The sequence below is a fragment of the Conger conger genome, chromosome 15 (genome assembly GCF_963514075.1).
Source record: "Conger conger chromosome 15, fConCon1.1, whole genome shotgun sequence".
Taxonomy (NCBI): Eukaryota; Metazoa; Chordata; class Actinopteri; order Anguilliformes; family Congridae; genus Conger; species Conger conger.
Genome location: NC_083774.1, coordinates 34,327,946 through 34,353,348, shown reverse-complemented (window position 1 = coordinate 34,353,348; position 25,403 = coordinate 34,327,946). Strand labels below are relative to the sequence as shown.

The 25,403-nt window shown below is 47.1% G+C and overlaps 1 protein-coding gene across 1 annotated transcript in view; it reads right to left on the bottom strand.

Annotated features, from left to right (window-relative positions):
- si:ch211-266k8.4 (carabin) overlaps positions 1-25,403 on the bottom strand; it is a 94,770-nt gene that overhangs the window by 64,332 nt on the left and 5,035 nt on the right. Inside the window, exons 6-10 of the mRNA XM_061222661.1 lie at positions 24,386-24,509; positions 23,743-23,812; positions 15,878-15,992; positions 12,115-12,232; positions 2,103-2,218 (exon numbers count right to left, since the gene is read on the bottom strand). Coding sequence (XP_061078645.1) covers positions 2,103-2,218; positions 12,115-12,232; positions 15,878-15,992; positions 23,743-23,812; positions 24,386-24,509 — 543 coding nt within the window. The remainder of the gene's footprint in view (positions 1-2,102; positions 2,219-12,114; positions 12,233-15,877; positions 15,993-23,742; positions 23,813-24,385; positions 24,510-25,403) is intronic.

Below are 25,403 nucleotides of genomic sequence, written 5' to 3'. Positions count from 1 at the left end.
AACAGACGGATGTGACACCAGCGTTTTATTTGATCATATGACCGTTTTTCAAGACACATGACCGTTGAAATTCATGGTGAATCCTTGGTCTTTCTATGGGTTTTCCATATTCCATTTCCAGAGTCCATATTGGGTTAAAAAGCAAGGGGAGAAAATCCTTCTGGGTAGACTTTCTTTTTTCTTTTTTTTTTGCGGTCGTCTGTTCCAGGATGGCATGTGCACAAGGGCTCGGAGTCCCGAGGGCGGTTCAGACAGCCAGCCACGCACTTGCAGTACACAAGCCTTTGCGAGAGGTCCTTCAACCGCAAGAATCGATATCATAAGCGCCCGAGCACCGTAGAGGGGCCCAGCGTGGCTGCCAGAGAGAGACAGAGACAGAGACAAAACGGCTAAAACCCAAACAGACTGAAGCTCCCTGCAGGCCTGACCCAATTCCTGTCCCGCCGTCTGCCGATGACATCACCATGATCTCGCCGTCAGTGGATGAGGCAGCGAGCCCCAGCGTTATCACGCGTTTCTCAGTTTCTCCTCCTGGGGAGTAAGGCATTCATTTTTACTGCAGCTGTTAGTTCAGCTAAGAGCTAGGCATGTACCAGCAGGTTCTACCACACCCAAACTTTATAGATATCAATGAAGAGTCGTCAAAACACCTTCTAATTGTTTTTGGAAGCCATGATAATTTTCCACATTGTGAACAATAAAGTTTCTATCCATCCATCTATCAGTCTGTCTAAGTTAAGGGCCCATGCTTGTCACGTCCAACCGAACACAGTCCCAGAGCTTTATTTTTAGGCACCAAAGGATCTTTCAGCTCTGTTCGCCGGGCTGAGCCTCTTCAGGCTTTCAGTGGGCTCCAGGTCCTGGTTTTAGTGACAGAGACGGTGGGAAGAGGGCGAACAGGATGAGTGTGCGATGCTATCAGCGCGAGGTGGCCCGGCAGGGCTCGGGCCCGGGGAGAAAGGGCTGCATTGTGCGCCCCTCGACAGCGCAGATCGCCGAAACCTGATCCGCTGCTCCGATGTCCCAAAGGGTCCGATCTCCTGACGGCTTGTCTACATCTGACTGAACAAAATGTTTCCTAATTTCCAAGGGTAAAGAAGGGAGTCTGGTGGTGTGTACGGGGGCTTTTGAGGACTGGGTGAACATAGAGGGGGTGGGAAGCAGGGGGACAAAGAGAGCGCTGTCCTCTCGTACCTGTTCAGACAGGTTCAGGGGTGATTAAACCGGCTTTGATTTTTGTCCTGCAATGGATGGAAGGGAGATATATGCTGCCCCCCTGCCCTGCACACACGCACACGCACACACACACACACATACGCACACATACGCACACACATACGCACACACATACGCACACACATACGCACATACATACGCACACACATACGCATAAACACACACGCACAAACAGACACATACGCATAAACACACACGCACACGTTTACACACACACACACGTCACATGTTTCTGTAAAATACCTTGGCTAAAGACAGCCTTATCTGATGTGCTGTACTGCTGGTTACTATAGACTATAGACTCCGGTAGGCATCGTCACTAGAGACCGAACAGTCTCCTGTGAGCCCGTCAGACTTTTACACTTGATTTTCAATTCTCCGTGCCTGCAGTTACACACTGTAAGCCAGTGAGGTCGACGTATACTGTTTTTCCATTTACTCTGTGCTTATAGAATAGAACAAATCAATCTGGCTTATTTTACTTGGACTAAACTCCATACAAACAAACATGGCATGAATAAAAAACAACAACAACAAAAAGAACAATTATAGTCCCTCAACACAGATTTTTAGTTGAATTAGCATTTAACTACATTCTAGTTGCACTGCTCCAGGTCACTGTCCACTCCATCTGTGTGCTGGACACAATGCTGAGCATGAACCATGTGGCCTAAACAGTCTGTGTTATGGCACAGAGCACAGCGCACAGCGTACAGCACAGTGTACAGCACACAGTGTACAGTGTACAGAGCACAGTGTACAGCGCACAGAGCACAGCGTACAGAGCACAGTGTACAGAGGACAGTGTACAGTGCACAGTGTACAGTGCACAGCGTACAGCGTACAGTGTACAGCGCACAGCTTACCTTGCTGGTGGTGTCCCGCACTGGCCTCCTCCAGCACCAGGCCATTCATGCAGTCGATCTCCCACTCGTGCACCTCCATACCCCACAGAGCAGGGAGCAGCACACAGTGCTGAGAGCTGGGGGCACAGAAAGGACAGAGAGAGAGTGAGTGGCATGTTACTACACTGTCAGACTGTCGGGAGAGGGAGAGAGATAGAGAGTGAGAGGCATGTTACCACACTGTAAGACTGTAGGGAGAGGCTACACCAAGTGGCTACACCACAGCTTGAACCACCAACCTTCCGGGTCCCAGTCATGTACCTTATCCCACTGGGCTACAGGTCCCAGTCATGTACCTTAGCCACTAGGCTACAGGCTGTCCCAGTCATGTACCTTAGCCACTCGGCTACCGGGCCCAGTCATGTACCTTAGCCACTAGGCTACAGGCTGCCCCAGTCATGTACCTTAGCCACTAAGCTACAGGCTGCCCCAGTCATGTACCTTAGCCACTAGGCTACAGGCTGCCCCAGTCATGTAGCTTAGCCACTAGGCTACAGGTCCCAGTCATATAGCTTAGCCACTAGGCTACAGGTCCCAGTCATGTAGCTTAGCCACTAGACTACAGGTCCCAGTCATGTAGCTTAGCCACTAGGCTACAGGTCCCAGTCATGTAGCTTAGCCACTAGGCTACAGGCTGCCCGAACAGAAAGCACTCGGCAGCAGTGATGAGGAGAAAGAACGCACACGCCCCAGAGGTCACAAGCTGCTGACATGCAACTGTTGGTATTCTGTGACTGTCAGAATGCTGACATATTAAAGGAATGACATTTAGATTGCCTTCCACGTCATTAGACTTCTACCTTGGCAAAACTTAACGCTTGGAGAAGCACCGAAGAATAAACTAGTCTATTGAACAATTTCTGCTAGTCTGTTAATGCAGCCAAATCCTTCTTTTTCACAGAAATGGTGTCCAGTTGTCAGTGTGGCCTGGTTTCATTTGTGGTGAAACAGGGAATTCAGTGTGGACACAACCCCCAGTCCTGCCCCATTTACCCATACAGGGAGCAGAAATGGCTGAAAAGTTGGAAGACACAATAACAGGTAACAGCAGTTAACTCCTAAATAAGGTTGTTACTAGATGTGACTGTTCCCAATGAGACTAAACAATTAAATGTGAGTTATAGGCTACTTCACCGACAAGGTTGGCTAACTATTGTTAAAAGTACAATAGGTCATTCCGGACTTCTAACAGTCACGAATTGCAGCAGCAAACACCCTCAATCCACAATACTGTTTATCCCTCCCCCTTCGCTGTGTCCCTCCCCCTTGGCTGTGGCGATTATAACCCATTTTTAACCAATGAGCTTCAATTATTGTACAGCTATATAAGGTTTTGGTACAGTGTGTCAACTGCATATTTTTAAACACGAATTTAAAGACTATAAACACAGGCAGAGGGTGAGTCAACATGAGCCTTTTTAAATGATAGGAACTTATTTACAATGGTCTTGTAACAATGTTTCAACACAAAAACCTTAAAGTTATAGCTGTACTAGGGTTAGCTAACCTAGCGGCATTGACCGCTGTTAGTGTTGAGCTAGCGGCTGCTACTTGTCACCCGCCATGTTACAAACTCCAAGCTCCCATGTCGGAGTGTCCAGCTGCCGAGTTCATGAGGAGCGCAGCTCTCGCAGACACTGGTGACGGGGTGCCTGGTGGCCTCCCCGACGCCTCCGCATGCCACCATTCAGGCTCCGTGCCTGACTGCGCACAAGGCGGCCCGGCGCTGGGGCTCTGAGAATGGGAAGAAAGGAAACTGAAGAGCCAAGCCGAGCGGCGGACCCGACTCTCCCGCCGCCGCGTCCGACGGCAACGCTCTGAGCAAACAATCCCCTTTCTGTCTCCACTGACTCCTTCTGAAAGCACGAAACCTGCCCTTCCGCCCCCTCCCCCCCTGGCCCGCCCCTGGCCTCCTCCTAATCGCACGGTCAATGAGCGCACGCGCTCTGAAGCTGTTACCGTGGGCCTCTTAAGAGGATCAACCTTTCGTGATGTTTTCATAGCCATTTCTCACTCTTAGAAATGCCCATTCTTAACTCTCTGGATTTAATGTGGTGAAATTAAACGAATAATTGCTGGAATTTGAATAGAGAATCGTAATATTTATAAAGCTGTGCCCTGGATAACTCCTCATCCAGTGTCAATTAGAAAGCAGAAGAACATAAGGGTATTCACTTCATACACTTACATGTGCTAGACTTGGCTAACAACTTTCCCAGATCATCATGCATAGATCCAGCATCACCAAAGTACTTTCTTCACCAAAGAAGCGCGGTCATTTGTCAAAATCCAAAAAACCCCAGATGGAGGAGTCCTTAATGAGTTTAGTGCATAATGTGGCTGGACTTCTCCACTTTGCGCATCAGAGATTAGATTAGAAGATACCAGAACCTGTCTCAGTACAGGTGGCGGTAAGAGTCTGAGCACACCCGATATCCCGGGGCTGTGACACTGAACGCCCCGTGCCTAAAAGGCGCCTCCCGGGGGCCTATGGGGGCTCTCCTTTCTGTCCCTGTGCCCCAGAGATCCCAAGTTCACCCGCTGAGCAGTCCGGTCTACACAGTGCCAGTTGCGGTGTGTAAAATGGAGGATGGTGTGGTGTGTTTGTGTTCTCCAGAGCGTCTGGGTGCTGTGGGGCTCTATGTGTACTGCTGAGAAAACTTGACAGGATCGCAGAGCGGCAGATACAGTGCAGTCCAAAAGTATTTGGACAGCGGTACGATTTCTGTTCTTTTGGCCCGACTAATCAGAAACAGTCCATTTACCATTTATTTTGGTAAAGGTGACCATCTGCACTTATAACTCATATTCTCAGTTTCATTTAAAATCCAATGTTCTGGAGTACAGAGCCAAAAAAAAAACTGACATTTTACCACTGCCCAAATAGGTACGGACTGCACTATATGAAATCAAACTCAAAAACCTTGAACCTTTAGGGATTTAACCCCCTTCAGAATATATGGTTCTACAGATTTAGACCAGAGACTCATGTTCCCTAAAGGGTGCCAGGTATTAGGAGATAAAAAAATATTAAATTACACAATGTTAGTTCCAAGTAAGCAACCAATTTATCACAGGACATGGTAAATGGATTGTTTTAGCAGCCTCCAGCACATATGTCTTTTGGAAAAGTATCGTAAGCTGCAGAATCTGGAGAAACAATCCAAAGCTTTGGAAGAACCAATATTACCAAAAGACTGTACTTAACTATTGGCCACATCAGACAAAAACAATCAATCTGGACGGATTCTTCAGTGACTCATCACCTTGGCTTTACTGCAGCGGGGGCGGGGGAGGGGGGGGGCGCATTATATTCACTGTACCATCAAGTGCACCTCAATAAGGCCAGTGATTAACAGGATTAGAGAAACCAATCATGCAGGCTGGCTGCATCGTTACAGGGCTGTAGCTTTGAAACGCTTGCCATGGGAGACCACCACACAGACCAAAGGGAACTGCAAACAGAGGTCAGAACTGAGACTGTGAGGAGCGCGCTGATCTCTGTAGCAGCGGTACACGAAACAGAGGGTGCAGCATTCAATAGAAGCCATTCAAAGTCCAGCAGAAACGTGCCATTGAGCCAACCGATTAAAGAGGTTTATGTGCAGACTCCGTAAGATTTGGAAATTATTATCACCATTCACTGGGAATATATCCTCATTGCATTTCAAAGATAAAACATTTACTGAAACATATAACATGGTAAGTGTACGCATTTGCTGGCAGGGTGCCCATACAGGAAACACTATGGATATCAGTGTAGTGTAACACAGTTATTGTTGAATTGTCCAAATGAATAGCTTCGATGACGTCATCTGCCGTTTTGTTCCTCCTAGTTCGGCAAACAAAATCATATATTGTTTATATTAATGCTAACGATTTGGATATTTTTAAAGTTTTAAACACCCATTTCACCCGTGTTGTAAAGTAATTGCCCCCTTAGACTCAACCTATTGTATCACCTTTTGCAGCAATAACTGCAATCCAACGCTTCCAATGATTTCATATCAGACTTTCACATCGCTGTGGAGGAATTTTAGCTTACTCTCCCCTTTGCAGAACGGCAGCCTGTAGTGTAGTGGTTAAGGTACATGACTGGGACTGTCTCCTGCTTAGTCTAAAACTGTCAGTCACTTTGGATAAAAGCGGCTGCCATATGACGTGTACTGCGATGTAATGCTTCATTCAGACAGCAGGTGATGAAGCAGAAAGCACCCGCTCTTCACTCTTCTCAGAAGCACACGGGCGCCACGCCGCAGCGAGTCAGGCTCACGCACAGACTAGCAGGCCAAACCGACCCGCAGGGGGCGCTAGAGAGCTAGCAGGTGCTGATGCCTGCAGAACGACCTCTCCCAAACCCAGGTCAACGGTGCCCCCCCGATTCCGCATCACCCGGCGGGGGCTACGGGTGAACAGTCACGATTCTGACCCATACTGAGGAGCCCAGCCGTGCCCTGGAACGAGAGCAGGGCCTTAACGACCACACGCATCAGCGGCCTCTTCCTGGCTTTTCGTACCTAAGACTTTCTGCAAAGAGCAGTGATGTAGTTTTCTTCAGAAGTCCCTCACCCCAGCCCCAGAGCCCTCCATCTTCTGCGGTCAGCCCTCTGAGTTAAAATGGACAGCTGAAGTGCAGCTGAAGTGGAGAACAATAGCGAAGGAGAAGGATTAAGGAGCTAAATAACGAGTTAGAATCGACAGCCACAAAAGGTGTATAAAGGTTTTCGGCTCGGTCTCAAAGAGGCAGATTGTGTGGGTGCAGAAGTTTATATTTAGCAACGTCATCCGATAATGATGCTAAAACATACGTCATCTCACGTGGGAAATCGTTTTGTGAACGGCTTGAAAAAATTGCAGCTAGATCCTAAAATATGCACAGTAAAACTACTTTATAATCAGTATGGGCCATAAAGCGAGAGCGAAAGCTCCAGGATAATATGAAAAGCTCCAAAACACAAAAAATATGCATGTGGGGCTTAAACCTGATTTGCCCCCCTGAAACCAGACAGATGTCAAATGCTTTTCTACGCTTTACTGAGCTTGTCTGGGGTGTTGGAACCCATGAAATACTCTCAAATTTCATTGGTTCTGGTCTTCCTGGTCGGCTGAATTGCACCAGGTAAGATCCATCAAGCACAGAAAAGTACTTGAATCCAAAACAATTACACATTTGACCCAGGTCTGTTGGCAACCCTATCTTTTCTGTTCTCAGTGGCTTAAAGAGCCTGACTGTGCACAAAGATGCACCAAGACCATTAAAACAATGACACAAAGCTGCTATAAGGTTTGGGGTTATTAGCTTTGCAGTAATCCTATAGGTGCCTCACCCTACCTGGCAGAAGCTACATTATTCATTTGGCATTATGGCATCATGACCTATGCAAACTGAAGCCATTGACTGGATCAATTGTGGAAACTTGAATCTGCCAATCCCTTAATTCCTTAACATATGATCAGAGGGTGATTGTGTGGTCTACACAAGCTGTGCAAGGCATTTGAATTGCTTTGTACAGGTCAAAGTCAACAAGAGTAAAACAGCACTGCACCAGTAATGGGCTACATTTCTCATTGCAAGCCACGTTGGGTTTTTAAGATCCGACCAAATTCAAATAAAATCTTTCCTTTTACATAAGAACCAAAGAAAATCGATGGCAATATATTATTCATTTGGGTTTTTGCATCATGAAGAAACGTTATACTGCCCTCTAAAGAAGGACGTGGTATGTGTCATTTGGAGACAACGTTTATTGGAAAATGAACAGTTATATGTAACGCTGGTGGTCTAACTGAGCTGTGTGCAGGACAGACTCCACGACTCGACACACGGGTGGACAGACTTCAGGTCAGAGGCCGTAACTGTATTACCATACAATTAGGATGAGGCCCACTGTTCAAAGCCGCTTTGAAGTCCCCTAACATCTGGAGAAGATGGAGGCGCTCCGGACAAATTGGTTTCTGGAACGTGGGCCGAATGTCCTGCGCGCATGGCGAGCGGAGTGCCGTCGTCAGGGCTGAAATACCGCTCGCTTTCCGCCTCGTTTCCTTCAACGGGGACCTGGAGCTGACCGTGCCCTTTTTGCAGATGGAGCAGAACCATTTGGAAAAATGAGAAGGGAAAAGAAAGAAAGAAAGACTCTTCCCTCTCGCTCTGACGTGCTGAGACCGGTCTAAATTGAATAACGATTTGAGAATCTCTGCATTTTGAGGTGGTTCATAAAGAACTCTTGTGCACCGTTCCCACGATGTCCACGATGACCCTCGTGAATGAATTTGAGCGCCCTGTGATTTCTCTGGCCTTGTCAAAGGGGAATAATGGGACTGGATCACATGCGTATTTGTTCCAGGCTGTTCTTTTTCTTTCCTGTAATTGCAGGCTTCATTTCTTTTTTATTATATGCGGTAAAAAAGCAGAGGGGAAAACTGCAGAGGGGAAAACTGCAGAAGGGAAAACTGCAGAGGGGGAAACTGCGTGACAATAAGTGTGGATGCCAGACTGTGGAGCAGTGAAAGCGCCAAGAGGCAACCTCACCAGCCCTAACCAAATGCCAAGAGTGGCACTGCAGGGAGGACCGGATTGGGAACAGGAAACCAATGCGCTACCCCCCGAGAACACACAAGAAACCAAAAACGCTTTGAAAGAAATCTGCTCAAGGCCATGCCTCAATTAATCCTATTCATAAACAAAAGTGCAGTTTAGTGAATAGCCCTGCTTGTGTGATTCTTAACCCTTTAAAGAGTAGTTTTTTTTTGTTGTTTTTTTTTTTCATCACAATTCTAAATTGTGTCCTACAACCCCATTGCTTTCAGTTACTGGTAGTGATTGTTGCATTGAACATTCTGATAACATATTAGTGATCTCAGAGTTAAAAGCCGTGGCCGCACTGTGACCGAGCGGCTCTTTCATTTCTCTCGACGTGCTCCTTGTGACGGAAGGAGCCATCAGTATTCAGCCGGCTCCGCGCCCGTGCGGTGGCGCTCAGCGGAGCGGAGAGGTGAGCCGAGTTTAATCGGTGAAAGCCCGGGGCACGTCTTTATAGGCAACCTAAGGGCGCGGCCCAAGACAGGGGGAGCCTGGCACCGTCGCCACGGTTACAGCCCCACCCACTGACCCAGGCCGGTGGATCAGAAACGGGCCCTTTAGCGCAGACAATGAGGAGAGCTTGAGGGACCTGTTCTCCGTCAATTTCCTATCAACCGACGGGCGCACTCTGTGATTACAAGAACCTGTTTAAAAGAGCAAGGTTCCTCTCTCTCTTGTGCCGTCTCTTTCTCCCTTTCATGCCGACTCGGTTAAATTCAATCCTTTATCGCCATGACATAGCCCTGTTTAAGAACGCGTATTGCCAACGCGAATTTGGCATTAATGCCAAACAACCATTGTCATGGCAGTTAATACAACAACGGCAACAAAAACAGCAATTAAACGGACGACAACATAAAACAGGTGTTAGATCAGCAATAAAGAAATGCTCAAGTCTATGACACTTAACAGGGATTTCGCTCTAGTTTAACCGTGTGAACAAAACCATGAATTTCAGTAGCAGTTTCTTGACACAAAACAGGATGAAAACATTCATTATAGCAGGGAGCTTAAAAATTCAAATGAAAGAGAGTGTCCTTCCGTATCAGTTACTGTGCCTTTGCGAGCCAAGGCGAGAGCCTTTGTTGCAGTGAGGTTGCCAAGGTAACTTCCAAGAATAAATAAAAAATGTTGATCTCGTGCCAACGCTAAACCGATTGACTAGATGCCATAGCGGAGGTCAGGACTACCAGACGGCGTGGGGCAATTCCAAGCTGTGCGCTTTCAATACCAGCCATCAAGATTTAAACACGGACGAATGGTTCCTTGGTCGGAATATAATGTGAAATTGTTCACTTATTTTTCGTACACGGTGATCCAAATGCTCACAATAATGCTCTGCAAAAAAGGTCTCGAGTGTTTTGGTCTTGATGTCTTAATGAGACAATCTTTTTTTTCTTTCTTTTTTTTTTCTCTCAAGTAGAAAATATTAGCTTTTAAGTAACTTTTTGCTTGACTGTCCTCAATGGTATATGTTAAGAGAGTCAAACTCTCTCAACTCATTGTCTTCTTTAGCAAACAAATTTGAATATGATTAAGTCTAAATATAAGGCTAAAATACTTTTTAAATAGTTATGACTTTTTTTAAGTGTTTGCCCCCTTCCTGATTTCTCTTCTTTTTATTTTTTTATTTTTTTTTTGCATGTTTGTCACACTTAAATGTTTCAAATCATCAAACAAATTTAAATATTAGTCAAAGACAACACAAGTAAACACAAAATGCAGTTTTTAAATGACGGTTTTTATTATTAAGGGAGAAAAAAATCCAAACCTACATGACCTTGTGTGAAAAAGTGATTGCCCCCTAAACCTAATAACTGGTTGGGCTACCCGTAGCAGCAAGAACTCCAATCAAGCGTTTGCGATAACTTGCAATGAGTCTCTTACAGCGCTGTGGAGGAATTTTGGCCCACTCATCTTTGCAGAATTGTTGTAATTCAGCCACATTGGAGAGGTTAAGGTCATGCCACAGCATCTCAATAGGATTCAGGTCAGGAATTTGACTAGGACACTCCAAAGTCTTTATTTTGTTTTTCATCAGCCATTCAGAGGTGGACTTGCTGGTGTGTTTTGGATCATTGTCCTGCTGCAGAACCCAAGTTTGTTTCAGCTTGAGGTCACGAACAGATGGCCGGACATTCTCCTTCAGGATTTTTTGGTAGACCGCAGAATTCATGGTTCCATTTATCACAGCAAGTCTTCCAGGTCCTGAAGCAGCAAAACAGCCCCAGACCATCACACTACCACCACCATATTTTACTGTTGGTATGATGTTCTTTTTCTGAAATGCGGTGTTACTTTTATGCCAGATGTAATGGGACACACACCTTCCAAAAAGTTCAACTTTTGTCTTGTCAGACCACAGAGTATTTTCCCAAAAGTCTTGGGGATCATCAAGACGTTTTCAGGCAAACAAGCCTTAATGTTATTTTTGCTCAGCAGTGGTTTTCGTCTTAGAACTCTGCCATGCAAGCCGTTTTTGCCCAGTCTCTTTCGCATGGTGGAGTCATGAACACTGACCTTAACTGAGGCAAGTGAGGCCTGCAGTTCTTTGGATGTTGTTGTGGGGTCTTTTGTGACCTCTTGGATGAGTCGTCGCTGCGCCATTTGTGGATAATGGCTCTCACTGTGGTTCGCTGGAGTCCCAAAGCTTTAGAAATGGCTTTATAACCTTTTCCAGACTGATAGATCTCAATTACTTTCTTTCTCATTTGTTCCTGAATTTCTTTAGATCTCGGCATGATATCTAGCTTTTGAGGATAATTTGGTCTACTTCACTTTGTCAGGCAGGTCCTATTTAAGTGATTTCTTGATTGAGAACAGGTGTGGCAGTAATCAGGCCTGGGTGTGGCTAGAGAAATTGAACTCAGGTTTGATAAACCAAAGTTAAGTTATGTTTTAACGGGGGGGGGGGGGGGGTTTACTTGTGTTGTCTTTGACTCATATTTAAATTTGTTTGATGATCTGAAACATTTAAGTGTGACAAACATGCAAAAAAATAAGAAATCAGGAATCAGGAAATTCACACCACTGTATATATATATATATAAACATGTTTTATCCCAATATGGACTAAGGCACCCTATAGAAAACTAATAGAAAGGCCTAGGAATAACAATGCATTTCAACGGTCACGTGTCTTGAAAAATGGTCATATGATCAAATAAAACGCTGGCGTCACATCCGTCTGTTAAGGGAGATGCAGGTCTCACCCATCAGGGGTGAAGGACATGCATTGAGGCAGTGACCAATCAGATCTCCAATCCCAGCACCCCAGAGTATCCAGATCCCATCAATCAGGTAAACTGCTCTCACACTGCAGGCTGAGGTGAGAGCAGTTAGTGAGAAGCCATTGGCAGCCATTTTGTGAGCGCGGCAGTGATTGACACTCACACTTCAACAGGCACACGCAGCAGGGTGGGCAGCAGCAGGGCCTCATCCGTCATCTGCAGCAGGCGGGGCTCCAGTAGCTGGAGGAGGGCCAGGCCCACCCGGAACACAGCCGACAGACCTGGAGAGAGAGAGAGAAAGAGAGGGGGAGAGAGAGAAGGAGGGAGGGAGAGAGAGAGAGAGAGAGAGAGAGGGAGGGAGAGAGAGAGGGGGAGGGAGGGAGGGAGAGAGAGAGAGAGGGGGAGGGAGGGAGGGAGGGAGGGAGAGAGAGAGAGAGAGAGAGAGAGGGGGAGGGAGGGAGGGAGGGAGAGAGAGACGGAGAGAGGGAGGGAGAGAGAGAGAGGGAGAGAGAGAGAGAGAGAGAGAGAGAGAGAGATGCTACTGTTAAATGTAGCACTCCGGTTTGTCATCATCTCTAAGGCAGAGTGAGGTCTGGCTCCAGAGTGGGGTTCCTCTGTACTGTGGTGCCCAGGTGTGGTTTTTAAGAGAACGTACAGTCCTCACAGATGTATTCTGCTAAATGAGTCATTGTTTCTCACACAGAACGAAAGCAGAGGTGACAGAGATTAAACTCACAGCACGATTTCAGCACCTACTTCCAGCTGAAGGTCTCTCACCTATGAGAGAATGTTCTAAATATAGCTACAGTACACATTTGTACTTAGTTATTTGCCCTATTTTTCAACTGCTCTTTCTCCAAAAGGAGTGGGTGTGTGCAGAGGGGATATCGTGAGTCGAATGAAACTACAATAACGCTCAAATTTAAGGGGAAGAAGTTAAAAAAAAATCTCATTATGGATTGAATTTGAGAATTGAATTGAAACTACTTTATTTGCTGAAGTAGTTCTCTTCAAAAGCCTACTGCTACACTTACTCAGATTTGTTAGCTTAAACTTGCTAATCAAAATGAATATTATTTTAAATAGGGTGCTGATATTGGTGTTTGTATTCAGAGACTGTGATGAAACCAGTGACTTCAAAAGGTACACACCCCACAAAACTGTCACTCTGACAGATCACTTAGTGACTGACAGAGAAATAAGTCAATTGCAACAATCTGCTTTTGATAAGTGACAGGACTGGTTGCTAAGGCTCCCTTTGTGCTGGTTTATCTCCCTCTCATTTTGTGAAAGCCTTCGGGCCAAGCCACTGGCAGGCTTTTTGAAAGGCGTGAGACTGAAAGTGAGCCAAGGTTAAATGATCCCATGGCACTAACGTTCTAGATCTAAAAGTCTGTAACATTGTGACACGTTGTGACGAGGACTCCAGGAGACACTCTAGGGACTACCCACAATGCTCTGCTTCCTATGGTGTAACAGGACTCTCGCCCGGGGCTGTGGGAGTACGGCAACCCTTTCATATCGGACTGTAGGGATCACACAGAGACCCCTTTCATATCGGACTGTAGGGATCACACAGAGACCCCTTTCATATCGGACTGTAGGGATCACACAGATCCCTTTCATATCGGACTGTAGGGATCACACAGAGATCCCTTTCATATTGCACTGTAGGGATCACACAGAGACCCCTTTCATATCGGACTGTAGGAATCACACAGATCCCTTTCATATAGGACTGTAGGGATCACACAGAGACCCCTTTCATATCGGACTGTAGGGATCACACAGAGACCCCTTTCATATCGGACTGTAGGGATCACACAGAGACCCCTTTCATATCGGACTGTAGGGATCACACAGAGACCCCTTTCATATCGGACTGTAGGGATCACACAGAGACCCCTTTCATATCGGACTGTAGGGATCACACAGAGACCCCTTTCATATCGGACTGTAGGGATCACACAGAGACCCCTTTCATATCGGACTGTAGGGAACACACATTTCCACTACACATGTGGTTTTGGGAGTGCTCTGATCTTTACAGTTATATCCAACAGATTATCCACAGTAATTTTCAAAAGTAGAAACATGAAAGCTTACACTGAAAAAAAAAAAAGTCTTAAAAAGTCTTAAAAAATCTTAGTCTTATATTTAGACATAAAATCTTATTTCTATTACTTTTTTGCAAAATGAGACATAAAAACTAACTGAAGGCAGTAGATGTAGCTATGCTAGTGCCATGGTTCTGTAAGTACAAAAGTGAGATTGAGCATATAGGCCTTTAAGTAGCACACAGGTTTGGGACTAAAGCGTGACTTGCTTCATGGATAGGGTGAGTAAACCCTTAAACGTGTTAAGAGCTTCATTATTTCACAAAATTTCCGCTGAAAAACCCAAACGGAGGCCATTTTGTTTCCACAGACGAAACACCCATGAAAGAGCCGGTTCATCTAAAGCAGAGTGTCCCCTACAGAGACAGCAGCTGGGCAGCACCACGGCTCAATTTCAGGCACCACTGCAATACTAATACAAGCAGCTGCTTACTGACCGATGGGCCGCTTTAGCTCAGGATAAAGTGGTGACCTATATCATCTTGCCCCTGACACAGTTATCAGCAGAACATTAATCTTTTGTTGAATATAAAACATACTGTTCATATTCAGACATGGAACTTAAATGTTAAAGCGTAAATGGTTGAGCTTATTTTAGCTACCTTCACTTTTAAGTGAACTTGTGATACACAAAAACTTCAACCCCAACTCATCCATAGCAAGTGGCAAACGCATACAAGTGATGGATAACTGGCTTTATTTTGCAGGTGAAGGAAATACTTTTCTGTGCTCTACTGATCTTGCCTGGTGCAAAACAGCCTGCTTTCGAGATCATTTGTTCTAATACACCAGCCAAACTTAGTCAAATGCAGAAAAGTATTTGAATCCACAACAAACATTATTGTGTATGCTACAGGCAGTAATTCCACTTGTGGTTAATTATTTTAGTATTCGGGGTATTCTAGCTGCCAACCATGGTATTGCTACTTGGAAAGTTATTGGACTATTCTTCAAGCGTTCAAGTTTTATCTGGGTGATCACTTTAGCACTTGGAACTGTGCTTTCCTCTCGGGTCCACTTTATTGTGGTATCAGGTGACCTTGAGTGTCCAGAAAGGCGCCACTTCAAATAAAATGTATTATTATTATTATTATTATCATTGTATGTCGCTCTGGATAAGAGCACCTGCTAAATGACTGTAATGTAATGTAATGTAAAGACTATAATGTATTTGAACCCAGGTCCGCAGAGTGCACTGCACAACACTGCAAAGCTGTTGATGTAGAGGGTTGCCATGACTCATGAGTCCCATCGGACACGTCCGCACGCCCTGCGGGGAACGTCTCTGTGAATGCACTCTCTGGACCCCAGAGGTTTAAGGCATCGGAACCGCCGTTTCCCTCAGATAGACCGGCAATGCCTCTCAGCCAATCCGGGACCAGCCGAAATGCCCCCTTACACGCACCACAAACCCCCATCGCACGACCCGTGACCACCCCCCCCCAGGCCTGACATTTCCCAGTTGTACCATCAACCGTTTGCTCCTTAGCAAATATCACCAGCAGGTGCTAATATTATAAGCGGTTTAATATTTGATTGACAGGACACAAGTCGGATGGATTAACCTGTCTCGGAGAATTCAGCCTTCATAATCACCCAATAACAAATGTACGTCGATCAAAAACGGCCCAGCCCGTTTGAAAAAGGTGCTCAGAAATAAGTCCCAGCGCCTGACTGAATCATGCGCTCTTCACGGTCTCACTGGGCCGAGCCGTGAAGAACCAGACGGACTCCCAAAGCGCGTAGAGAGCCACGCGCGCAATTGGGCCTGAGGTAACGGTGCTCCCGCCCTGAGGGGAGAGACCTCACCCTGCAGCATGATGACATCCCACACGGCCAGCACAGAGTCCCAGCAGGGCAGGGAGGTGAAGAGGGTCAGGAACCACGGCATGACGTAGTGCAGGGACGACACGCCCAAATCCTCCTGAGAGGCGGGGGGGGGGGGGGGGGGAGAGAGGGAGGGAGAGAAAGAGACAGACAAGAGTGAAGAGTTATCACTACACAGCACAGCATGATGAAACAGCAGTGTACTGTACTTACAGTGTGGCTAATGAGGCACTTCATTTAGTTTACATTTACAGTGAAATGGGGAAGAGGCAGAGTGGCTCTATTGCAACAAAGAGCAGACTGAGACAGCTTGTTAAATGTAAATAAATAAATTAAAAAATAATAATAATAATAAAAATAATAATAATAATAATAATAATAATAATAATAAATATTTATTTTCATCCCCAATTTTGTAACAGAATTCCCAAAGTCAAACCTACTTGAATCACAAATTATAAATTAAAATAAAAGCTGCTGCCAAAACTCAATCATTTTATAATAATGAAATGATTGTTATGGGTTTGTTTATATTTCATGACATGTAGCATTGTAGGTCATGTACATTGCAATCTTTCTTTTTGGAAAACTTTGGCAACACACATATGGAATTACAGTGGCTTCGGAAAGTATTCACACCTCACTTTTTAGATTTAATTTCAAATTTGCCATCAATCTATACTCAATACCCCATAATCACAAAGCGCAAAGCATTTTTTATATACATTTTTGTAAATTGAAAAAACTGAAATCTCTCATTTACATGAGTATTCAGACCCTTAATTCAGTCCCTTCATTTAGTACTGGCCCTTTGACTGCAAATACAGCTTAGTCTTCTTGGGTAAGTCGCTACAAGCCTTGCACACCTGGATTTGGTGAGCAAATACAAAAGCCTGTGGAAAATACTTTCTGAAGCCACTGAACGTCATGCCAATAAAGCATTCTGAATGGACTGATAGAGACAGAAACAGAGAAGGAGAGAGAGAGAGAGAGAGAAGGGGTAAAGGGATAGCTGTCCTTTGCTGTGTCAGAGCCACTGTATCCTCCTGACTGCAGTAATTCTGCCCAGTAATCGGACAATAACAACCTAATACTGCTGATCCTCTCCGCCCTTCAGACGCGACACTGGAACCATCAGCTGCAGGCCGACTAAGCCTCTCTGGGGTCCAACAGCGAGCACAGTCCTGTTAGAGACCCTACAGCGAGCTCAGTCCTGTTAGAGGCCCTACAGCGAGCTCAGTCCTGTTAGAGACCCTACAGCGAGCTCAGTCCTGTTAGAGGCCCTACAGCGAGCTCAGTCCTGTTAGAGACCCTACAGCGAGCGCAGTCCTTCTGTTAGAGGCCCTACAACGAGCTCAGTCCTGTTAGAGACCCTACAGCGAGCGCATCCTGTTAGAGACCCTACAGTGAGCACAGTCCTGTTAGAGACCCTACAGTGAGCTCAGTCCTGTTAGAGACCCTACAGCGAGCGCATCCTGTTAGAGACCCTACAGCGAGCTCAGTCCTGTTAGAGACCCTACAGCGAGCGCATCCTGTTAGAGACCCTACAGTGAGCACAGTCCTGTTAGAGGCCCTACAGCGAGCTCAGTCCTGTTAGAGACCCTACAGTGAGTGCAGTCCTGTTAGAGACCCTACAGTGAGCTCAGTCCTGTTAGAGGCCCTACAGCGAGCTCAGTCCTGTTAGAGGCCCTACAGCGAGCTCAGTCCTGTTAGAGACCCTACAGTGAGCTCAGTCCTGTTAGAGGCCCTACAGTGAGTGCAGTCCTGTTAGAGACCCTACAGCGAGCTCAGTCCTGTTAGAGGCCCTACAGTGAGTGCAGTCCTGTTAGAGGCCCTACAGTGAGTGCAGTCCTGTTAGAGACCCTACAGCGAGCGCAGTCCTGTTAGAGACCCTACAGCGAGCTCAGTCCTGTTAGAGACCATACAGCGAGCTCAGTCCTGTTAGAGACCCTACAGCGAGCGCAGTCCTGTTAGAGGCCCTACAGCGAGCGCAGTCCTGTTAGAGGCCCTACAGCGAGCAGTCCTGTTAGAGGCCCTACAGCGAGCAGTCCTGTTAGAGGCCCTACAGTGAGTGCAGTCCTGTTAGAGGCCCGACAGCGAGCTCAGTCCTGTTAGAGACCCAACAGCGAGCGCATCCTGTTAGAGACCCTACAGTGAGCTCAGTCCTTCTGTTAGAGGCCCTACAACGAGCTCAGTCCTGTTAGAGACCCTACAGTGAGCTCAGTCCTGTTTGAGGCCCTACAGCGAGCTCAGTCCTGTTTGAGGCCCTACAGTGAGCTCAGTCCTGTTTGAGGCCCTACAGCGAGCTCAGTCCTGTTAGAGGCCCTACAGCGAGCGCAGTCCTGTTAGAGGCCCTACAGCGAGCTCAGTCCTGTTAGAGGCCCTACAGCGAGCTCAGTCCTGTTTGAGGCCCTACAGCGAGCTCAGTCCTGTTAGAGACCCTACAGCGAGCACAGTCCTTCTGTTAGAGGCCCTACAGCGAGCTCAGTCCTGTTAGAGACCCTACAGCGAGCACAGTCCTTCTGTTAGAGGCCCTACAGCGAGCTCAGTCCTGTCAGAGACCCTACAGCGAGCTCAGTCCTGTTTGAGGCCCTACAGCGAGCACAGTCCTGTTAGAGACCCTACAGCGAGCACAGTCCTTCTGTTAGAGGCCCTACAGCGAGCTCAGTCCTGTTAGAGACCCTACAGCGAGCTCAGTCCTGTTAGAGACCCTACAGCGAGCTCAGTCCTGTTAGAGGCCCTACAGCGAGCTCAGTCCTGTTAGAGACCCTACAGCGAGCTCAGTCCTGTTAGAGACCCTACAGTGAGTGCAGTCCTGTTAGAGACCCTACAGCGAGTGCAGTCCTGTTAGAGACCCTACAGTGAGCTCAGTCCTTCTGTTAGAGGCCCTACAGCGAGCTCAGTCCTGTTAGAGACCCTACAGTGAGCTCAGCCCTGTTAGAGGCCCTACAGTGAGCTCAGTCCTGTTAGAGGCCCAACAGTGAGCACAGTCCTGTTAGAGACCCTACAGCGAGCGCATCCTGTTAGAGACCCTACAGTGAGCTCAGTCCTGTTAGAGACCCTACAGCGAGCTCAGTCCTGTTAGAGACCCAACAGCGAGCTCAGTCCTGTTAGAGGCCCTACAGCGAGCGCATCCTGTTAGAGACCCTACAGCGAGCTCAGTCCTGTTAGAGACCGTCTGAGTCAAGAGCCAGACAGCCTAATGGCAGGGGCAGCAGAGCTCCACGTTCCACAGAAATGTACCAGGGGGATGGAGGGGGGAGCAGCTGTACCAGGGGGATGGAGGGGGGAGCAGCAGTACCAGGGGGATGGAGGGAGGAGCAGCTGTACCAGGGGGATGGAGGGAGGAGCAGCAGTACCAGGGGGATGGAGGGGGGAGCAGCAGTACCAGGGGGATGGAGGGGGGAGCAGCTGTACCAGGGGGATGGAGGGGGGAGCAGCTGTACCAGGGGGATGGAGGGGGGAGCAGCAGTACCAGGGGGATGGAGGGGGGAGCAGCAGTACCAGGGGGATGGAGGGGGGAGCAGCTGTACCAGGGGGATGGAGGGGGGAGCAGCTGTACCAGGGGGATGGAGGGAGGAGCAGCTGTACTAGGGGGATGGAGGGAGGAGCAGCTGTACCAGGGGGATGGAGGGAGGAGCAGCAGTACCAGGGGGATGGAGGGAGGAGCAGCAGTACCAGGGGGATAGAGGGGGGAGCAGCAGTACCAGGGGGATGGAGGGGGGAGCAGCAGTACCAGGGGGATAGAGGGGGGAGCAGCAGTACCAGGGGGATGGAGGGAGGAGCAGCAGTACCAGGGGGATGGAGGGAGGAGCAGCAGTACCAGGGGGATGGAGGGAGGAGCAGTGGTGAGACTGGGGGCCAGACATTTTGCTGAACCAGACCCGCAGCCGTTCCTGCCTTCTTCTTCGATTTCCTATCAGACAGTCCTGGTGGCTTGTTCTTACAGCCGTGTTTCTGAACTCCAGTCCTTTTACTAATCAATGGCCATTTCTGAGCTCCTGGTTACAACAAAAAAACCTTCGGACACCTGGGTCTGGAGGACTGGAGCAGGGTGGGGGGAGGGTGCTGTCATTGTCCTGCTGATGGGTGCAGATGAGGTCATCCAAAGGCCCCAGTGCACCCTGGGAAATTATGCTCATCCACTACAACCTGCACCACTGCAGGAGCTCGGTTATGGTGGCGCGTTTAACCCTTTCAGTCCCAGGCCCAGTATGAAGTGGCTTCACCCAAAGGGGTTTGGCCTTGGTTCAGAAAATTGAGAAAGTCCAGAAAATGGGTTTTAACAGGGGCTCAAAACTATAGCATAGCAATCATTCTGACTGGCTGAAAGGGCATAAGGTTCAGAGTGCCATATGCCACTCTTGGGATTTTAGGGTAGTGACGCTTGAGTGCCATATGCCACTCTTTGGACTGAAAGGGTTAAAGGCAGACAGCCTTCAAATCTTTAGAACAGGACAGGAAGACAGCGCTTAAGCATGTCAAACCAGTCTGAGTATTTCTGTATTTCTGATAGCAGACATCTTCAGTTTAAATCTTCATGAGCATGTAGCTTTTTCCTTTCTCACCCGCGATCTGCCATCGTTGCAAAAAAATTACCTTCAGGCAAAAACCGCTGGCTCACACTCGGGACTGCATTAGTGCTCTTAGACAGTGAAATGAAGTGCATCTCTCGGCCATCTGCTCCTGGAAACAGTGGGCGTGACTCTTAAGTGTTTCTCGCGCCATCCTACCGGCTCCCTTTCTCCCTGAGCTCCTCTGCGGCTGACAATGCGCCGTCTTGCCTTCGACTGCCCCAGTCCGCCTGTGACCCAGAGCAAACAATACGGGAGGCTGGGAGATTTGACTGCTTAGGCACCAGCAAGGGTTAGGCTCAGCGGTCATACTCTCGAGGGATGCACTTAACCCTTTTAGGTGCAAGCTATAAAAATATGATTAGAATGCTCTTAACTGAGCATTCTAATGCTGATGTCACAAACACTACAGGTAATTGAAAGCATTGGCGTTCTAGAACACTGGTTTAGAATTTTGGGGAAAAACATTCCAAAAAGCCTACTCTTCAAATGGTTAAGGGCAATCGCTCCAGGGAACATCAGACGTTATAATCGTTTGATGTGTAAAATCACAAGCTCATCGCACAGGGCCTGGGAATCTGCAAACATTTCACATGCACTCAATGGTACATAGGCTGTCAATCCTCAGTCAAGTAAAGCCAAGTTAGGTTCACTGCAGACCAGGGCAAATAACTAAATTAAACCCTAAATATAACTATAGTCACCTGCCAATTTGATCAGATTACGGTCAATTTAAAAAGAAAGCACCATTTTCAACCAGATCCAGAACAGAATTCTCCTTTCTTATAAATGCATGTTTTCCCAGTGATGTGCAGGAGCTTTTTCAAATTATACCATCATTTACACATTTAATAATTTAATTTCAGATGCATATTTGAGCCTGGTCTGGGAATTGGCCATCCTTCTGACCTTGCCTGGTGTCCTATCTGGTCCAAATACACATGCACAGAGCTGCTAGCATTCCTCTCGCAAGAGAAACGGGGAACTCCAGTCTCACATTATAGGCCAATAGTCTTACAGCACTATGAGCCAATAGTCTTACAGTACTATGAGCCAATAGTCTTGCAGTACTATGAGCCAACAGTCTTACAGTACTATGAGCCAAACCAGCCTCACACTGATTGGAGACCAGCTGACCAGCCTGCCTTTGATGCGCAATGCTAATGAAGCAATCATCATTTACTTCTGACAAACTATGATTGGGTGTGCTCCAGCTGGTAACGACTCAAGCAAACTCAGCAGAGCTACTTACTGTAATCTCCGTCTCCAAATCCTGTGTGCTGCTGTTGTGATATTGCGCAGCTGTTATGCAACTCAGTTTGACCCATTTCTACCTGCTCAGCGACTACAGATGAAAATTTCTGCTAAATCCGGCACTCATACAAAAATACATCCAAGGAAACTTTGGTTGACTAGTGTCCACTGCCCTTGCCAAATACACCTAATAAAACAATATGCGCCATTGACCAATACGAGCTAATTAAATTAAAAGCTAATTAAAACTTGGAAAGACCATTTAGACTGTAGTAACATAATCTTGAAAAACTGTTTACAAAGGGAAGGTTTGGCGGTGTTAAGCACACATTTTCTTTTTTGGGACCTACCGAATTCTCATCATTGCGGTTCACGGGGTCTCAAGGTTTGGTTGAAACAAACAGGAATGTGTTCCGGGAACTTCAGAGGTTCCAGACACACACGGTCCCTGAACTGGTTTGTGCCATGGAAAACGGCCAGAACTAACTCCAGAGTTTCTGTGAAAGAGGCTCTCACTATGTGCTGGGAGAGCAGGGGTTTGAGCGAGTGTTTCTGTGAGAGACTCTCACTCACGATGTGCTGGGACAGCAGGGGATTAAGCGAGTGTTTCTGTGAGAGACTCTCACTCACGATGTGCTGGGACAGCAGGGGATTAAGCGAGTGTTTCTGTGAGAGGCTCTCACTCACTATGTGCTGGGAGAGCAGGGGTTTGAGCGAGTGTTTCTGTGAGAGACTCTCACTCACGATGTGCTGGGAGAGCAGGGGTTTGAGCGAGTGTTTGTGTGAGAGACTCTCACTCACTATGTGCTGGGACAGCAGGGGATTGAGCGAGTGTTTGTGTGAGAGACTCTCACTATGTGCTGGGACAGCAGGGGTTTGAGCGAGTGTTTCTGTGAGAGACTCTCACTCACGATGTGCTGGGACAGCAGGGGATTGAGCGAGGGTTTCTGTGAGAGACTCTCACTATGTGCTGGGACAGCAGGGGATTGAGCGAGTGTTTGTGTGAGAGACTCTCACTATGTGCTGGGACAGCAGGGGATTGAGCGAGTGTTTGTGTGAGAGACTCTCACTATGTGCTGGGACAGCAGGGGTTTGAGCGAGTGTTTGTGTGAGAGACTCTCACTCACTATGTGCTGGGACAGCAGGGGATTAAGCGAGTGTTTGTGTGAGAGACTCTCACTATGTGCTGGGACAGCAGGGGATTGAGCGAGTGTTTGTGTGAGAGACTCTCACTATGTGCTGGGACAGCAGGGGTTTGAGCGAGTGTTTCTGTGAGAGACTCTCACTCACTATGTGCTGGGACAGCAGGGGATTGAGTGAGTGTTTCTGTGAGAGACTCTCACTCACGATGTGCTGGGAGAGCAGGGGATTGAGCGAGTGTTTCTGTGAGAGACTCTCACTCACTATGTGCTGGGACAGCAGGGGTTTGAGCGAGTGTTTCTGTGAGAGACTCTCACTATGTGCTGGGAGAGCAGGGGTTTGAGCGAGTGTTTCTGTGAGAGACTCTCACTCACTATGTGCTGGGACAGCAGGGGTTTGAGCGAGTGTTTCTGTGAGAGACTCTCACTCACTATGTGCTGGGACAGCAGGGGATTGAGTGAGTGTTTGTGTGAGAGACTCTCACTATGTGCTGGGACAGCAGGGGTTTGAGCGAGTGTTTCTGTGAGAGACTCTCACTATGTGCTGGGACAGCAGGGGATTGAGCGAGGGTTTCTGAGAGAGACTCTCACTCACTATGTGCTGGGACAGCAGGGGTTTGAGCGAGTGTTTGTGTGAGAGACTCTCACTCACTATGTGCTGGGACAGCAGGGGTTTGAGCGAGTGTTTCTGTGAGAGACTCTCACTCACTATGTGCTGGGACAGCAGGGGATTGAGCGAGTGTTTCTGTGAGAGACTCTCACTCACTATGTGCTGGGACAGCAGGGGTTTGAGCGAGTGTTTCTGTGAGAGACTCTCACTCACTATGTGCTGGGACAGCAGGGGATTGAGCGAGGGTTTCTGAGAGAGACTCTCACTCACTATGTGCTGGGACAGCAGGGGTTTCCTGTGCTTCAGGAGCTGGTGGAAGACCCTCGCCTGGTGTTGGATTCTGGAAAAGAGAAAAGACAGGAGGATTAGACAGGCTGCACCTCCAGCTGTCACCTTCGGGAAACACAAAAAAGCACACTGCTGCATGTCACACTTTCCATCGCAGAGCAAAGAGCTCTCTGAGCTTCAAAGAAAAAACATAATCTTCTGCTTTCTGGGTAGTACTTTCACACCCTCAGTTTGTGGAATATGGTTAATGAAATACAATGAAAACTCAACATGACTCAATTTTAACCATTGCCACAGTAAAGCTGTTCCTGAAACACTGGCATAACTTATAGCACATTATATTGTCTTTTCTTTCTGTTGTTTGCACTTAGTTCTTTTGATAAATCCCTGTATGTTTACTGCTGAATATTAACATGTGACTGACATGTCCTCGTCGCTTTAAAGTTTTCATAGAGGTTTTGATACGTTTGCTGGTGTTTCCTGCAAAAGAGACCGTGATCTCAATGACATTATCTGCACCAATAAAGGATGAATAAATACACAGAAATAAAATGATTGCATTAGCATGTGCAAGTACAGCCTAGTGAAGCGCACCCAGAGAATGCATTGCATTAAGAGCCCTTACCTGTCCATTGAGTGGTCAAACAGGCCTGACAGGTATTTAGGCGTCTCTAACAGAGCGACTAGAGCCCAGAAAGCCTCCTCTTCAGTCAGGTTCATCAGAAGCACAGCGGCGATGTATGACATTCCTACACAAATAAAGACAGAGGAACACAGCTGCATAACTTAAGCCACCTGCTTTGCTCTATCCTTATATATTATTTTATATTTGTCATTCTGAACTCATTATCTGGTTGAACGGCACAAAAAAGCATTAATTGTACTCTACTGCCACCGTGTGGCTAAAAAGTAAACCCCATTACTAGTAAAAAAATCAGTCTGCCTTCGTGTGCAGTTTTCGGTACCGATACAGTACAATGCACAAATGTCAGATTTTCATGGTTTAATGAAAATTAAAACAATTTTATTCCATTTTTGTGCCACTTTCGAATGTCCAAACAGATTTATATCAGTGCACATTGAAACCACATGTGCAATTATTTAGGAGACATAGGCAAGCATGTCTTCTAAATAATGTTCTCCACTGAAGCATGTGATGTCAGTCACCGGTTCTTATCACACAAGTCAGCCTCACACAGACATGAGTCAGAGGAACATGGTTCACCTGCAGCTTAACAAGGGGACCAGTCATCCCGGGAGAGCAAAACATTGCCATCCCTGAGCAACAATAGTCAATTTTGCACCACCCTGCAGTCAGTACTGGGATGGTCCTGATACCAGACCAGACTAAGGGGCTATCCGCACACTAGACCAGCCTTACCTGGGTGAGCCATCCTGTAGCTATTCCAATTCAGTTCTTAAATGTATTCATTTTATCATGAAGAGGAGATGTCAGGTATTCATTTTTGATAAAGGTATATACTAAAATAAGAGGACATTTCACAACGAAACATGCACCACAATGGGCAGAGCTGCAGATTTGAAACAGACGTGCCAATGTGCAAATGTTTTAGTAAACATTATTTGGCCCATTTATGCACAGTTGTAAGACATTTATCAATCTGTCTATTTGACAGGGAAAT